Source organism: Indicator indicator, chromosome 27 (genome assembly GCF_027791375.1).
Source record: "Indicator indicator isolate 239-I01 chromosome 27, UM_Iind_1.1, whole genome shotgun sequence".
NCBI lineage: Eukaryota > Metazoa > Chordata > Aves > Piciformes > Indicatoridae > Indicator > Indicator indicator.
The window spans coordinates 1,504,320-1,521,487 of NC_072036.1; the positions used below are offsets into that span (position 1 = coordinate 1,504,320).

General features: G+C 49.7%; 1 protein-coding gene across 1 annotated transcript in view; it reads left to right on the top strand.

Annotated features, from left to right (window-relative positions):
• The window catches only part of LAMA2 (laminin subunit alpha 2), a 500,110-nt gene that overhangs the window by 462,187 nt on the left and 20,755 nt on the right, over positions 1-17,168 (top strand). The window contains exons 56-59 of the mRNA XM_054393014.1: positions 500-676; positions 4,145-4,352; positions 13,357-13,469; positions 16,596-16,785. Of these exons, the coding sequence (XP_054248989.1) occupies positions 500-676; positions 4,145-4,352; positions 13,357-13,469; positions 16,596-16,785 (688 nt within the window). The remainder of the gene's footprint in view (positions 1-499; positions 677-4,144; positions 4,353-13,356; positions 13,470-16,595; positions 16,786-17,168) is intronic.

Consider the following 17,168-nt stretch of genomic DNA (forward strand, 5'->3'; position numbering starts at 1 on the left):
AGGAAAACTTTGTTCACTGAAAGGTCATCAGGCACTGGAACAGGATGCCTGGGGAGGTGGTGGAGTCCCCATCTCTGGAGGTGTTCCACGTGTGCCCATGGCACTGTGGGACATGGTTTAGTGGCCATGGTGGTGTTGGGTTGATTTAGGTTGGACATTGGGAAGAAATTCTTGACAGTGAAAGTGTGGAGGCACTGGAACAGGTTGCCCAGGGAGGTTGTGATGTCCCCTCCCTGCAGGTGTTCAAGGCCAGGCTGGATGAGGCCTTGAGCAACCTAGTCTAGAGGGAGGTGTCCCTGCCCATGGCAGGGGTTGGAACTGGATGATATCTGAAGTCTTTTCCAACCCAGACAACTCCGTGATTCTATGAGCCTATAATTTGGGTTGCTCAGTGTTATAGATGAGTTAGGAATGAATAGGAGCTGCAAAGTGAGGATTCCAATGCAAGAAACAGCCAGAGTAAAACGTGCATGTCTTTGCTTTTACCTCTTTTCAACAGGATGTTCACTGTTCAAGTGGATGAAGACAAAATCCAGACCCAGAGACTGCCAACAGACCAGCCCATCTCTGTCAAGAAGCTCTTTGTGGGGGGTGCTTCCCCTGCCTTTCGGATTGCCCCTCTCAGAAACATCCCAGCCTTTGAGGGCTGTATCTGGAATCTTGTCATTAATGCCACGTAAGTGCCAACAAATGCCCACTTCATGAGCTCTGGTTAAATATCTCAGCTGCCAAAAGGAGCTGCACTAGGCAAGGAGTCTCACTCTAACAGCAGGCCCTGGAGGTGTTTTCTTACCATGCTTTTCCTTTTTGCCTGCAATATGCACTCCACAGGCTGTGCAGTTAAGGAGCTGCTTTACAAACAAAGCAACCTCTGTCTGTTTTGACATAAAATCAGAGAAATTCATGAGTAAGAATTGCCTCACTGCTAGGTATGGTCTCCTGTAGCACTTGATTTTCAGTAAGCTTTGGTCTCCAAGACCATACCAATTCTAAGAACCACCACAGGAATGAATTTGCTTTGTGGAATCTGCATGCTGCAGTAGCCTGGAAGGAGCAGTGAGGTAGAAAGAAAGTGAAGAGTGAATGAGGGAGAACCTCTGTAGAAAGTTCCCATCTAAATCTTTTTTTCACATAACTGAGGTACATAAATTTGGATCTCATCCCCCCACACTCCACTGAAGAGAAAGACTTCTCCACACTGTGTTCCAGCCTGCTGTGGTGGGTTGAAATTCTCCCCCAACACAAAATTGCCAGACCAGCTCAGCTGAAAGCAAATGAAGCTGCATTTACAAGCACAACTACATCCAATGATAATTTACTTACATTCTACTACTTTCTACTCGAGATTTGTGGAAAATTTTCTAGGCCCAGCCTAAAACTGCCACACCTGCCTAGGCTGGTACAGCTGACTGTGATGGAGAGGTTATTAATTTATGAATTATGGAATATTAATTATGAAAAACAATTTATTAATAATTATTAAAAATATTAACAACCAATTAATCACTATTTTATATGCAGATTGTAGTGCACGGTTGTGAAATGCATCCCATAACTGCTTTAGTATGTACAATTAGAATATTTACAGAATTAACGTCTAATGAAGGGAACAAAGGGTGCAGTTCCACCGCTTGTCCACCAGATGGCGACTTGACAAGACGCTTGGGGGCTTTAATGCTATACAGAGAAAGATCTCCAATGCTCTCAGAGGCAATTCCAGCTAGAAGGGCATGCGGCTAGGCATGGGTGCTTTGAACTGAAAGTTAGCCAGTCTTGCACCCGGGAAAAGATACACTGTGTCTTTCTTTGTAGCCAAGTAAGCTACTAGGTTACACTAGCTGGCTGCTGCCTGCTTACAACCTGTATGAGGGCATTGAGAGTACCCTCAGCAAGTTTGCTGATGATACAAAACTGGGGGAGTTGGCTGATACCCTGTCAGGCTGTGCAGCCGTCCAGCATGACCTGGACAGGCTGAGAGCTGAGTGCAGGCAAACCTCATGAAGTTTAATAAGGACAAGTGCAGGGTCCTACATCTGGGGAGAAATAACAACAGGCACCAAAACAGGTTAGGGGCTGCCCTGCTGGAAAGCAGCTCCATGGAGAAAGACCTTGGAGTGCTGGTGGACAGGAAGTTCTGCATGGAACAATATGTTCTTGTTGCCAAGAGAGCCAATGAGATCCTGGGATGTATCAAGAAAGGTGTGTTCAGCAGGTCTAGGGAAGTTCTTCTACCTCTCTACTCTGCCCTGCTCTGACCACATCTGCAGTACTTTGTCCAGTTTTGGGCATCCCAGTTCAAGAGAGAGAGAGACCTGCTGGAGAGAATCCAACGGAGAGCCATGAGGTTGCTTAGGGGACTTGAGCATCTCCTCTGTGAAGAGAGACTGAGAGCCCTGGGGCTGTTTGGAGAAGAGAAGGCTGAGAGGGATCTGATCAATGTCTATCAATACCTGAGGGGTGGGGGTCAAGTGGAGGGGGCCAGGCTCTTTTGGGTGGTTCACAGTGATAAGACAAGGAACAATGGGTTCAAACTTGAACACAGAAGATTTCACCTCAACATGAGGAGAAACTTCTTTAGAGTGAGGGTGACAGAGCCCTAGAACAGGCTGCCCACGGGGGTTATGGAGACTCCTTCTCTGGAAACTTTCCAAACCTACCTGGATTCATTCCTGTGCAGACTACCCTACATGATGCTGCTCTGGCAGGGAGGTTGGACCTGATGATCTCTTGAGGTCCCTTCCAACCTCTGACATACTGTGAGACTGTGAGATGGTGAGACTGTCGGCCCGGGGCTGGCATGGGGCTGGTCCATATTGAGTCAGTGACTTCTGTTCTCCTCCTGCCTCTGCGGGTGGGGTGAGACTTTCTCCGGTCAGCGGTTTCCCTCAGCAGGGCGGTCCCCCAGCTGAGGCAGGGCCAGTGCAACTCCCCGGACGGAGTCAGCCCTCGCAGGGTCGGTCCTGCGATGCGGCAGGCTGGGTCGGGGTTGCCGCTGTGTGGAGCAGTGGTTCCCCTTGGCTCAAAGTGGAGCTGGCAATGCTGATTCTTCCTGGGGACTGCTTCCCTGTTTAAGGTTACAAGGCAGTCCTTTGCTTGGCTGAAAGGAGCGGACAGGACTCTGTCTCAGGGTGGTCCTGACTTTGAGTTACTCCCGTGTCACCGGCTGTGGATCGGCGAAGCGGGCAGCTCCCTTTATCTCCCACAAATGGCAGGGTCATGCAGGGCGCATCTGAACGCTGTCCTGCTTTGCCAGCCACCACAGAGGCTCTGTGGTTCGTTGTCTGCTGCTCGTGGCTATAGCAGATGCTATATGCCAAAGGCTTACCCTCGGGGGTCCAGTGCTCTTTAAGACACAGCAGGCTCTTCTCCCGATCCGCTGGGACTGGGCTTTCGAAGCTGTAGCCTTTTGTAGCTTCCAGCAAAGGGAACTCCTTTGCAGATTCCTTGGGCAAACTGAGGCCTTCCCAGCGGTGCTGACTTCTTCTCTGTGCTGCAGTGGCCACTAGTATGTGTGCATGTGGGAGTGAGAAGACTTACAGGCAATGGCACTTAGCACCTAAGGCTTAAGCACCACGAGCTTACAAGCTTGGGCATAGTGAGAACGACTTGATCACAAGGTGGGGTAATACTTATAAGTGTCTCGAGGCTGGATTTGACCAGTGGGCACTCTTCTCGACAACCTGCTTTAGCCTGTAGAAAGCATGAAGCTAGAATGATGCCCTTACTTGAAAGAACCATGAGCACCCCATGCAATGGGTGCATGCAGTTGATTACCCCTTAGAAGGCAGGTTGCATCTGGGCCTTTGTCCTCCACTCCAGAAAGGAGGCTGGTGGAAGGGGGGAACTTGCCCAAATATGTTGGGACAAGTTTTACAATATTTGGGGGCATAATTCTGGGCATATGGTGTCTTCACCACACTGGCTCGAGGGGCTGCCTGTCTCTCTGCACTGATTGTAGGAAGAAAAGCCAAGAGTGACTATCACCTCTGATTTAAATGTCCTTCTATACCTCAAAGAGGAGGGATAGATCCTGGCTCGTGTCCCATGAAGTGGCAGTACACTGCAGCATATAAATTCCTCACAAATGAGTGGTAAGAAGGCAGAAAAACTAACACCAGACATCAACTTCTTTGTGTGTCCTCAGCCCCATGGACTTTGCCCAGCCTGTGTCCTTTGAAAACGCAGATATTGGCCGGTGTCCCTCTCCAGAACCAGAGGTTAGGCCATCTGAGGATGAAGACAAACCAACCCATGCAACAGTTCTGATCCAGCCTGAACCTGGGGAGAGAGAAAGGCCAAGGACAACTCCTGCTTCCCCTCCTCCTCCAACACCATCTGTATCTCCAGCACTTGTAAGTGTAGATCACTTCACTCAGATAAAGTTTGAGAACTTTGTTTTCCCAGACAAAAATTAAAAATCCACTGAAGTGATTTGCCTCAAAAATCCAGCATGATGTTGGACAGTCAGCATGACCTTGTGCCAGGTCACTAAAACTTGTGGATCATGGGAAACTGGTTGATGTCATTTGCTTGGAAAATCACAAGGGTAACTTAAAAAAAACCCCAACAATATAGCAGTGGAATTCCCTTTGGCTTGCAGTGCTTAGCCTTAAACCCTTGCACTTCAGGATGTAAGCCAAGCAATATCTGGTCAAGGTTGGAGGGGAAATTTTTCCTATGGGAAATCCCTGTCACTGTGATGTTTAGTATACTGTTGTCTGAAGCACATGAGAATCATAAAATCAGAGAATGGGCTGGGCTGGAAAGACCTCTAAAGTTGATCCAGCCCAACCCCCCTGCACTCAGCAGGGACATCCTCCACTAGATCAGGTTGCCCAGAGCCTTGCCGAGTCTCAACTTGAATACGTCCAGGGATGGAGGCCCAACCACCCCCCTGGGCAACCTGTTCCAGTGTTCCACCAGCCTCATTGTAAAGAACTTGTTCCTAACATCCAATCTAAACCTGCTCTTCTGTCATTTCAAGCCATTGTCCCTTGACCTGTCCCTGCAGGCCTTGGGAAACAGTCCCTCTCCATCCTTCCTGTAGCCCCTTCAGGTAGTGGCAGGCTGTTATTAGGTCTCCCTGGAGACTTTTCTTCTCCAGGCTGAACACCCCCAGTTCCCTCAGCCTGTCCTCATAGCAGAGGATCTCCAGCCCCCTGATCATTTTTGTGTCCCTCTTCTCAACCTGCTCCATCAGGTCCATGTCCTTCCTGTGTTGAGGGCTCCGGAGCTGGACACAGCACTGCAGGTGCAGGTCTTGCCAGAGCAGAGGGGCAGAATCACCTTTCTCCATCTGATGACCAAACTTATTTTGATGCAGCCCAGGACGTGATTTAAGTTCTCTTTTTACTAGCACCAAATAAAAATGGGTCAGGATTTCTGGCAGCTCCTCCCAGACTGGCTTCATGAGATCCTTTAGCCATTTGGAGAGGTGCTCCCACTCTGGATCAGGTTTAATCTTCATTTCACATCTAGGGTAGGATTAGACTGGACATGAAAACGAAATTCTTTACTGTGAAGGTGGTGAGACACTGGAACAGGTTGCCCAGGGAAGTCATGGACATCTCATCCCTGGAAGAGGTTAAGATAATGCTGGATGTGGCTTTAAGCAACCTGGGATAGTGGGAGGTGTCCCTGCCCATGGCAGGGGGTTGGAACTGGTTGATCTGTAATGTCCCTTGGAGCTCAAGCCATTCTCTGATTCATGATTCTAGTTCCAACCCCTTTGTCATGGGCAGGGACACCTCCCACCAACCCAGGTTGCTCAAGGCCTCATCCAACCTGGCCTTGAATATCTCCAGGGAAGGGGCAGCCACAGCCTCCCTGGGCAACCTGTTCCAGTGTCTCACCACCCTCACTGAAAGAATTTCTTCCTCATCTCCAGTCTACGTCTACCCTGCTCTAGTTTTAAACATTGCCTTTCATCCTGTCACCACAAGCTCTTGTGAAAAGTCCCTCCCCAGCTCTCCTGGAGCCCCTTCAAGTACTGGAAGGCTGCTCTCAGGTCTCCCTGGAGCCTTCTCTTTTCCAGGCTGAACAGCCCCAACTCTCTCAGCCTGTCCCCACAGGGGAGGTTCTCCAGCCCTCTGATCACCTTGGTGGCCTCCTCTGGACCCTCTGCACAACAGTTCCATTTCCTTCCTCCGCTGGGGGCTGCAGAGCTGTGCTGTACACTCCAGGTGGGGTCTCAGTAGAGCAGAGCAGAGCAGAGGAGCAGAATCCCCTCCCTGTGCTGCTGCTCTCCCTGCTCTGGATGCAGCTCAGCACACAGCTGCCTGCTGGTCTGTCAGTGACGGTTGCCGGCTCATGGTGAGTTTTTCATCAGCCAGCACCCTCAAGTCCTTCCAGAAAGCAGTCCCTTAGCCAAGGCAATGATCTGTGTACCTGGGAGGGGAGCTGGGGCTCCAGCCAGCCATGCTCTCAGCCCCAGGGTTCCACAGTCGGCTTCCTGATGCTCTAGGGGAGCCCTTTTGACTCGTCGCCACCAGGTGGCGCAGTTGTAACACGAGGGCTCTGCTGCAGCTGCTGCTCAAAGCTGAAAGGCAAATGTGCAGCATCCAAAGGCTACCAGAGACAAAAAAGCAACCAGGCAGCAGCAAGGTAACAAGGGTTAACCAGCCTGGTGCTCTCTTGTCGTGAAAGTGTGCAGTCAGCAGCCATTCTATCCCTGCATCAAACACTATAAACAAAAAAAAAAAAAAAGCCACAGAAGCACATCAGAGAGTGAGGGCAACTTTTCTCACAGCCTAGAGACTAATTTTTAGATAGCAGCATTGAGAGGAGTCTATCTGTTCATTAATGCCAACAGCCAGCCACATTGCAAAGAGATGAGATTTGTAGCTCACACAGCAAGAATGAACTTGAAACAGGAGATCATAGAATCATAGAACTGTTTGTGCTGGAAAAGCTCTCCAAGGTCATCCAGTCCAACCATCAACCCAACACCACCATGGCCGTCAAGCTATGTTCCAAAGTGCCATGGCCACAGGTTTCTTGAACACCTCCAGGGATGGGGACCCCATCACCTCACTGGGCAGCCTGTTCCAGTCCCTGACCCTCTTGCAGAGAAAAAATTTTTCCTCATCTCCAGACTAGCCCTCCCCTGGCACAATTTCAGGCCATTTCCTCCTGCTATCACCTGATCCTAGGGAGAAGAGTCCAACCCCTACCCCACTACAGCCTCCTCTCAAGGAACTGTGGAAAGCAATGAGGTCTCTCCTCAGCCTCCTCTTCTCCACAGTAAACAACCTGAGGTCCCTCAGCTGCTCCTCCCCAGCCCTCTTCTCCAGACCCTTCTCCAGCTTTGTTGCCCCTCTCTGGACATACTCCAGCATCTCAATGTCCTTCATGGAGTGAGGAGCCCAAAACTGAACCCAGAATGCCAGAAGTGGCCTCCCCAGTGAAAACAGAAATAAACCAACTACTTTCTCTGTTGGAAAACACAAAACTGTTTCAGTGTTCTGAAACTTCAAAGCATTTAAAATAAAGCAAGCTTTGGGATACATCTAAGGTCTCAAAAATACTTTTCTGGGGGACACTGCAAGGAAGTCAGTAACTACAGTCTAGTAATGACCCAGCACTCATAATGCAGTTAGTTATGCAGAAGCTCAGTGTAGAGGGACTGTATATAGCAAATATGCAGCATAAAGGAATCATTTCTCCATAGCAGACTTCAGTCAGGTACCTGTTCCAGTGAAGTCCTTGGACAGTCCTTTTAGTGTCCTGAAAAAACCTTTTTTAACTCTCATGCGAAAAAGGGAGGGTTGTTTCATCCCACATGTAAAGCCCCTAGCCTCTGCTAAAGACAAGACAACCTCTAGAAGCAGGACAGTTGGGAATTGCACTGGTCTGCTGCTGCTGCTTGCTACAGAGGCCACAATGCTTCCCAGCTGTGAGTAACTGCTGCTTATGCCTGGTGTTGTTCCCTGCTGCTCAGGACTGGCTTGCGGCTGAGGTGAGGAGCGCCGGCGGTACCTCTGCAGCTGACTCCAGGATGGTATCTTCCACTCTTTCTCCATGCACTCATTGTTTTAATTAACACTCTTCAGTCAACTGTGGGGACCACTTCAGTGGTGCTCTTTTTTCCTCTGATTACTTTCTTTGTAATTGCTAATCCAGCACTGTGTCTAGAGGATGTGTGACAGTCCACCAGTGGGCTTCTGTGTCTTCCCTTTCCACTGAGATACACACCCAGCTTCTGGGCTTACCAGAGCAGTCCCTGACATCTGACAGGAATGAAGTGCAGCTGAAGAGTTCAGTCTTGAGGTTCTCAGGTAATATGGGAGATGATTAAGCAGCCAGGTTTAAACCCAAGACATGTTAAGGCCATTAATGAAAGAAACAAGCCTTATTTTACTGGGCAAGTGGAGGATGTTCCTGCTTACTGCAGAGGGGATTGGACTAGGTGACCTTTGGAGGTCCCTTCCAACCCAGAACATTCTATGATTCTGTGATTCTATAGGCTGATCACACCACCCCTGATGTTAGGGGTTGGAAGGGATCTCTGAAGATCATCGAGTCCAACCCGTGCCAGAGCAGGACCATAGAATCCAGTGCAGGTTGCATAGGAATGTATCCAGACAGGGCTGGAAAGTCTCCAGAGAAGGAGATTCTACAACCTCTCTGGGCAGCCTGCTCCAGGGCTCTGTGACCCCCACAGTGAAGAAGTTCTTCCTCATGTCGAGGTGGAACCTCCTGTGCTGTATTTTATATCCTTTACCCTTTGTCCTATCACAGGGATCAAGTGAGCAGAGCCTGGCCCCTCCCTCTTGACACCCAGGCCTCAGATTATATTTATAAACATTTATTAAATCCCCTCTCAGTGATGATCCATGCTTATCATAGAATCATGGAATTTTGTGGGTTGGAAAAGACTTCTAAGGTTATCCAGGCCAACCATCACCCCAGCACTACCATGGCCATGTTCACAGCCTTCTTGAGCACCTCCAGGGATGGGGACTCCACCACCTCCCTGGGCAGCCTGTTCCAATCCCTGACCACTCTTGTACCAGAGAAATTTTCCCTCATCTCCAAACTAACCCTCCCCTGGCACAATTTCACAGTTTGTGCAGGCTGTAAAGCTGCTGTCCTTGGAGAAATGTAAAGCAGACATGGGGCTGTGAATAACGCCTGGAAGTATTTATCACACCCTTCTGATTGCTTTTTTTCCGCTGACAATTCCACATCAGGCTAGTGAATGTTCACTGTTACTGATCACTGCTGGCCAGTAAATAAGCAGTGTCTACTTGGTATGATTCCGTCACAGTGTTTGGCACTCCCCACTGCTTGCCCTTCCTTAGTCGTTCTGCTGGGCTGAAGTAAAACTCCAACGTGTGCTGGTGCTGGGGAGCAGCCAAGGTGTCAGGGCCAGACCCTCTGACTTACAGACACAAGCCTAGGACTCAATTTACTGTTATTGAAACAGAGAATCACAGAATGGTTTGGGTTGGAAGGGACCTTAAACATCATCCAGTTCCAACCCCTGCCATGGGCAGGGACACCTCCCTCTAGACCAGGTTGATCAAGGTTTTATCCAGCCTGGCCTTGAACACCTCCAGGGAGGAGGCATCCACAGCTTCCCTGGGCAACCTGTTCCAGTGTCTCACTACCCTCATTCTAAAAAATTTCTTCCTCATTTCCAATCTCAGTCTCCTTTCTTCCAGCTCAAAGCCATTGTCCCTTGTCCTGTCACTCCCAGCCCTTGCCAAAAGTCCCTCCCCAGCTCTCCTGCAGCTCCCTTCAGGTACTGGAAGGCTGCTGTAAGGTCTCACTGAACTTCATGAGGTTGGCACAGGCCCACCTCTCCAGCCTGTCCAGGTCCCTCACCTGCAGCGTGTCGACCACACCACACAGCTTGGTGCCATCTGCAGACTCACCAAGGGTGCCTCAATGCCAGTGTCAGAAGAGGTCAGTGTACCATGTGCCACAGAGCAGTGTGTGGCACTGTATTCTCTCTTCCAGAGCCAGTAGTCAATCCCTGTCTTCACATGGCCACAAGCCCTAATGCTATTGAAAACATTACACACACAGACTTATATTGACTCACTTGTTAAAACTGGATATAAGCCTAAAAGGCTTCAAGTAATTAGAACCCTTACCCAGCATGATGGGAACATGAAGGTTTTTCCCAAGTAGATGATCACTGGGGGACTGCTCTCACACATCCCTACCCTATGGTGTGCCTGCTGACTTTTACCCTGTTTGCTCCCCCTGCTGCATGCTGATGTGTACTTGTTGTGATGCATGGTGTGCTGCCCTCTCATGTCCAGTCCTTGGTGTGCTGCCCTCTCATGTCCAATCCATGGTGTGCTGTTCTTCATGTCCAGTCCTTGGTGTGCTGCTCTGTCATGTCCAGTCCTTGGTGTGCTGCCCTCTCATGTCCAATCCATGGTGTGCTGCCTTCATGTCCAGTCCTTGGTGTGCTGCCCTCTCATGTCCAATCCATGGTGTGCTGTGCCTCATGTCCAATCCATGGTGTGCTGTTCTTCATGTCCAGTCCTTGGTGTGCTGTCATGTCCATCCTGGTGTGCTGTTCTCATGTCCAATCCATGGTGTGCTGTCTGTCATGTCCATCATGTGTGTTCTCATGTCCAATTCATGGTGTGCTGTTCTTCATGTCCAGTCCTTGGTGTGCTGTTCTTCATGTCCAATCCATGGTGTGCTGTTCTTCATGTCCAATCCATGGTGTGCTGTTCTTCATGTCCAATTCATGGTGTGCTGTTCTTCATGTCCAGTCCTTGGTGTGCTGTTCTTCATGCCCAATCCATGGTGTGCTGTCCTGTCATGTCCAATTCATGGTGTGCTGTTCTTCATGTCCAATTCATGGTGTGCTGTTCTTCATGTCCAGTCCATGGTGTGCTGCCCTCTCATGTCCAGTCCATGGTGTGCTGTTCTTCATGTCCAATCCATGGTGTGCTGTCCTGTCATGTCCAATTCCATGGTGTGCTGTTCTTCATGTCCAGTCCATGGTGTGCTGTTCTTCATGTCCAATCCATGGTGTGCTGCTCTGTCATGTCCAGTCCATGGTGTGCTGCTCTGTCATGCCCAATCCATGGTGTGCTGTTCTTCATGCCCAATCCATGGTGTGCTGTCCTCTCCTGTCCAGTCCTTGTTGTGCTGCTCTGTCATGTCCAGTCCATGGTGTGCTGCCCTCTCATGTCCAATCCATGGTGTGCTGCTCTGTCATGTCCAATCCATGGTGTGCTGCTCTGTCATGTCCAATCCATGGTGTGCTGTTCTTCATGTCCAATCCATGGTGTGCTGCTCTGTCATGTCCAATCCATGGTGTGCTGCTCTGTCATGTCCAATCCATGGTGTGCTGTTCTTCATGTCCAATCCATGGTGTGCTGCTCTGTCATGCCCAATCCATGGTGTGCTGTTCTTCATGCCCAATCCATGGTGAGCTGTTCTTCATGTCCAATCCATGGTGTGCTGCTCTGTCATGTCCAGTCCATGGTGTGCTGCTCTGTCATGTCCAATTCATGGTGTGCTGTTCTTCATGTCCAATCCATGGTGTGCTGTTCTTCATGTCCAATCCATGGTGTGCTGCTCTGTCATGTCCAATCCATGGTGTGCTGTTCTTCATGTCCAATCCATGGTGTGCTGTTCTTCATGTCCAGTCCATGGTGTGCTGCTCTGTCATGTCCAATCCATGGTGTGCTGTTCTTCATGTCCAATCCATGGTGTGCTGCTCTGTCATGCCCAATCCATGGTGTGCTGTTCTTCATGCCCAATCCATGGTGAGCTGTTCTTCATGTCCAATCCATGGTGTGCTGCTCTGTCATGTCCAATCCATGGTGTGCTGTTCTTCATGTCCAGTCCATGGTGTGCTGCTCTTCATGCCCAATCCATGGTGTGCTGCTCTGTCATGCCCAATCCATGGTGTGCTGTTCTTCATGTCCAGTCCATGGTGTGCTGTTCTTCATGTCCAATCCATGGTGTGCTGTTCTTCATGTCCAGTCCATGGTGTGCTGCTCTGTCATGCCCAATCCATGGTGTGCTGTTCTTCATGTCCAATCCATGGTGTGCTGTTCTTCATGCCCAATCCATGGTGTGCTGCTCTGTCATGCCCAATCCATGGTCATAATCACTCCAATGCATTCAGTGTTTCAAACTAATTTTCATAAGTGCTTTATGCTGGTGTGAATTTTTTTTTTTGTGAGATGTGAAAGGAAAAAAAACAACTAGCAGCATTACTGAAAAACTGAGTGAGAGAAGAGAAAGAACCTTCCTCTTTGTGGCTGAGAGCTCAGTGCCTGCTGAGTCACTGGTGACATTTTCAAAGTGTTGCAGAGCAAAGAGCTGTTTGTCAGGCAGGCTTCACACCTTGTGCTCTGCAGGTCCCTGCTGAGTCAGGGCTCTAATAAGAGACTGTTGCCAATCTGCAATGATATCAGCCGCGGTGCTTGAAAACAGAGCTGGCAGCGATCAAAGTTTGTTTTCTTCCCAGCGGTATTGTCCTGATGTTGTGCTGTGTTAGATCCTTTGAGTAGTTTCTTCACAATGCTCTCAGCGGGAGGCAAGAGCCAGACAGGAGTAGGAGCTGGTAATTACCCTGGCCTCACATTGCCCCAGGCACCCCTCTCACAAGAGCTTTAGGGCCAGAGATTAAAAGGCCTGGTGAAATTAAAAAAGAGGAAATTATACTGGGCAGAAGATATTTTTCCTTCCATTGTGGCACCACTTCAAGGCTAGCAGAAGCAGAACGGGCAGGGAGGGTTTTTCTTTCTTTACCCCCTGGGTAATGTGTCTGCATTAGACAGCAGAGGGAGTCCAACAGTTGTTCCTTCCATCCATCAGTGCTTTGGCTTCTTTGGGAGGGGGGCTTTCAGCAGCAGCAGGAGGAATAGCAGCTCTTGAAAATGGTAAAACAACAGCAAGAAGTGACAGGGAGGGCTTGTTGGCAGGTGCAGGATCTGAAACTGCTTTTAACTGAGTGTTTTGAAGGTGACTACATTTCCAGTTCTCAGCAAAGCATCCTTTTTAAGCTTAAGCCTTGCTTCAGTTCTGCAAGAGAGCATCCTGCTGTGTCAAGCTCAGTTGTGTGAGCTAATGGGACCCCAAGCTGCCTGCAACTCACTTCAGACTCTTGTAAATGTCCACTGGTGGCAGGAAGGCAGCAATGTTCATGTATCACTTTTATTTGCTTTTACAGCCAGCTTAATGAGCTCTGCTTTTACACCAAGTTCCTGTCACACTGGTTTATAACTTGAGCTGGTCTGGTGAGACTCCAAGGCACTGGGAAATTGCAGGGCCAGCATCTAGGTTCAGTGGAATACTCTCAGACTTCCAGCATGTGCCCAGCTGAGATAGTTGCTAAAAATGAAAAGTGAATGACTGCTGCCTGTTTTGCAGGGATCCTGTGCTGCTGACACTGAACCAAGCATCTTGGAAGGTGGCAAACAGTTTGGGCTCTCAAGGAACAGCCACATTGCAGTGGCCTTTGATGACACCAAAGTGAAAAACAGGTAATTGGTTATTTCAGCAAAGGGTTTTGAAGGAATAATGACAGAATGGTTTGAGCTGGAAGGCACCTGAAATTCTCTTTAACCTCTTGTCCTAGAAGGGAAAATGGGATTGATAGAGGGACATCATCAGAGATAAGATGAATTCTGATCCAAATGATCCAACTGCCATCAAGAATGCAGATACTGAGAATTTTCTGAAGAGTACAGACTGCTAGAATCCTGTCTCCCCAACAGCAGTTTGCTGTGATCCCTTCAGGAGTGCAGCTTATTTTCTGGCTGCATGTTCTGCTTGTGGACTGCCTCTGCTGCTGGAACTCTACTGCTGATTGAGCCACACAAGAATCCTAGAATGGTTTGGGTTGGAATGGACCTTAAAGATCACCCAGTTCCAACCCACTGCCATGGGCAGGGACACCTCCCACCAGCCCAGGTTGCTCAAGGCCTCATCCAGCCTGGCCTTGAACACCTCCAGGGAGGGGACATCCACAGCCTCCCTGGGCAACCCCTTCCAGTGTCTCACCACCCTCAGTGGAAAGAATTTCTTCCTAATCTCCAGTCTCAGTGTTCCCTCTTCCAGCTTAATCCCATTCCCTCTCATCCTGTCCCTCCCAGCCCTTGTCCAAAGTCCCTCCCCAGCTCTCCTGGAGCCCCTTCAGGTACTGGAAGGCTGCTCTAAGGTCACCCTGGAGCCTTCTCCAGGCTGAGCAACCCCAACTCTCACAGTTGTCAAAATAAGTAATAACGTGTTTATAAGAACACATAACAATCTAAGACCAAAGTAAAATGCCATGCCTAATGTTCTGAAAAACGTCTCCTGAATTTATGGGCACAGCCTGAAAAAGATCACCTCCCATAGCCCATTCATTTTATTAAGTGAACACTGAAGGCATTACAGCATGAAACGCAGGCAATGAGGTGCCCACACCCACCTCAGCAGCTCTCACAAGACCACTTTAACAAACTCTTTGTTTGTAAAGATTTGTGTGTGCACAGCTCCCAGACTGACCTGCAGAAAGCCCAGGAGAAGGAAGCAACCAGGTCATTTCAACTGAGAGCACAGGTTACTTTTGCAGAACTTTCTAGCTTCAGTAACTTGATAGTTAAAAGCCAAATCAATCTTTTTCCTCCAAGAGTTAAGATCAAGCTTGCAAAGCAAACAGGCAAAGTGGCATCGCCCTCCTAGAGTGTGACAGTGTGTGCACAGAGATGGTGATGTGCAGAGGAGTACTGAAACACAGCCACTGCTTTGTGAAGCTCTAACTTCTCTGTGCTCAGGAGCACATGAGCATGGCACAGCACTAAGCATTTTTGCTGCCTTGTGCTTTACAAGACCATCAGCCTCACACTTATTTCTCATTGATCCATGGAATGGGTTGGGTTGGAAAGGACCTTAAAGATCATCTAGTTCCAAGCAGGGACACCTCCCACCAGCCCAGGGGAGGCCTCATCCAGCCTGCCTGGCCTTGAACACCTCCAGGAAGGAGGCAGCCACAGCCTCCCTTGGCAACCTGTTCCAATGTCTCACCACTCTCACTCCTCATCTCCAGTCTCAATCTCCCCTCTCCCAGCTCAAAGCCATGGTCCCTTGTCCTGTCACTCTCAGCCCTTGTCAAGTCCAGACTCTTCTCTCTCTCACACCTTCACTAAGTCAGGCAGCAAACTGCCTGGCAGCTCTTCCTCAGCCTTTTCATTTTGCCTTTGCCTGCAGATTTGGACACAGCTGAACTGGCAAGGCAAAGACATTTGCTGAGGTAGAACACAGAGCAGCCACAAAGGCCAAGGGTTTGTTCTGAGCTGAGTCAGACAGAAAAGCTGCTGAAGATGGTGACACTCCCAAAGTGAGCAAGCCAGAGCTATCCAGAGATGTTGCTCTGAGCAGAGGACAAATGCTTCAGAACAGTCTTCGTCTCCCCTCTCCCAGCTCAAAACCATTGTCCCTCATCCTGTCACTCCCAGCCCTTGTCCAGAGTCCCTCCCCAGCTCTCCTGTAGCCCCCTCCAGCTACTGAAAGGCTTCTCTAAGGTCTCCCTGGAGCCTTCTCTTCTTCAGGCTGGACAGCCCCAGCTCTCCCAGCCTGTCCCCACTGGGGAGGTTCTCCAGCCCTCTGATATCTCTGTGGCCCTGCAAAGATGCTGCACTGCATGTTTCACATCTCTGCTGTTAGCACACGAGGGCCATGGCTCACAGCAATCTCTAACCCAGTGGGCTGATCGTTTCCAGACAATGATCCTTCGTGTTTATATCATCAGCTCTGACTTTGTAGCTCAGCCTGGTCTAGGTCTGTACAACCTTAACATCCAGGCAAGCTAAATCACTTCTTCCCAGGTCCTTTGCTGCAGGGGAGACTCTCAGTGTTACTGCCCTGTCCAAGCAGAGCTCCTGAGCCACAGCCTCATTTTCTGCTGGAAGAAATCAGAAGGAATGTTCCACATCCTGACTGTGAAATCCTCTCTCTGCATCCTTATACATTTGGCAGCCTGTCTTCAGGCAATGCAGCTCATTAGAAACCCAACATTTCCCAGCTGTCACTGCAGCTTCCTCCTCTCTGAGAGCTCTGCGTGTGTGGATAACACCACTGGAATGTTACAAGGGCTGGGGTTTTCTAGCAGCTACAGCTGCAGCTGAGAATTATCTCTTGAAATTCTGTGCCAAGGTTGCACTTTTTTGTATTTCCACAGCACAGGGACTAATGAACACTCACATGTCAGGGAGCAGATATGTGTTAAGCTGGAAGAGGGGAGATTGAGACTGGAGATGAGGAAGAAATTCTTGACAGAGAGGGAGGTGAGACACTGGAACAGGTTGCCCAGGGAGGCTGTGGATGTCCCCTCCCTGGAGGTGTTCAAGGCCAATCTGGATGAGGCCTTGAACAACCTGGGCTGGTGGGAGGTGTCCCTGCCCATGGCAGGGGGGCTGTAACTGGATGATCTCTGAGGTCCCTTCCAAGCCAAACCATTCATGCTGCAGACAGCCACATTATTCTCCAACTGATGGGCAAGCACAATGTGCCATTACCTGTGAGGGCTTGTTTAGAGGAACCCAACAAGATAAAGCAGTTAAAGTGCCTCCTACCTGACTCTGAACACCTGTCCTGTCTGGCTGTTTCCCTGTCTGTTTTCTTTCCAGGCTCACCATTGAGTTTGAGGTCCGCACAGCAGCTGCCTCAGGCTTGCTGTTCTACATGGCCCGCATCAATCATGCTGACTTTGCCACAGTGCAGCTGAAGGATGGCCTGGCTCACTTCAGCTACGACCTGGGCAGTGGCAACACCTCCACACTGACTGCCAACAGGATCAATGATGGCCTCTGGCACAAGGTACAGGGCTCCCTTCTGCTAAATGCTTTGTAACGCTAAGGGCAAGGCTTCTTCTCATGGCATCACAGAATGCTGGGGTTGGAAGGGACCTCTAGAGATCATCCAGTCCAGCCCCCTGCCAGGGTAGTGTCACCCAGGGCAGGAACACAGGAACACATCCAGGTGGGGTTGTAAAGTCTGCAGTGAAGAAAACTCCACAACCTCTCTGGGCAGCCTGCTCCAGGGCTCCAGCACCCTTGCACCAAGGAAGTTTCTCTTCATGTTGAGGTGGAACTTCCTGGGTTCCATTTTCTGTCCATCCCAGGACACCACTGCAAAGAGCCTGGCCCCTTCTTGCCCCCCACCCCTCAGATATTTGTAACCATTGATCAGACTCCCTCTCA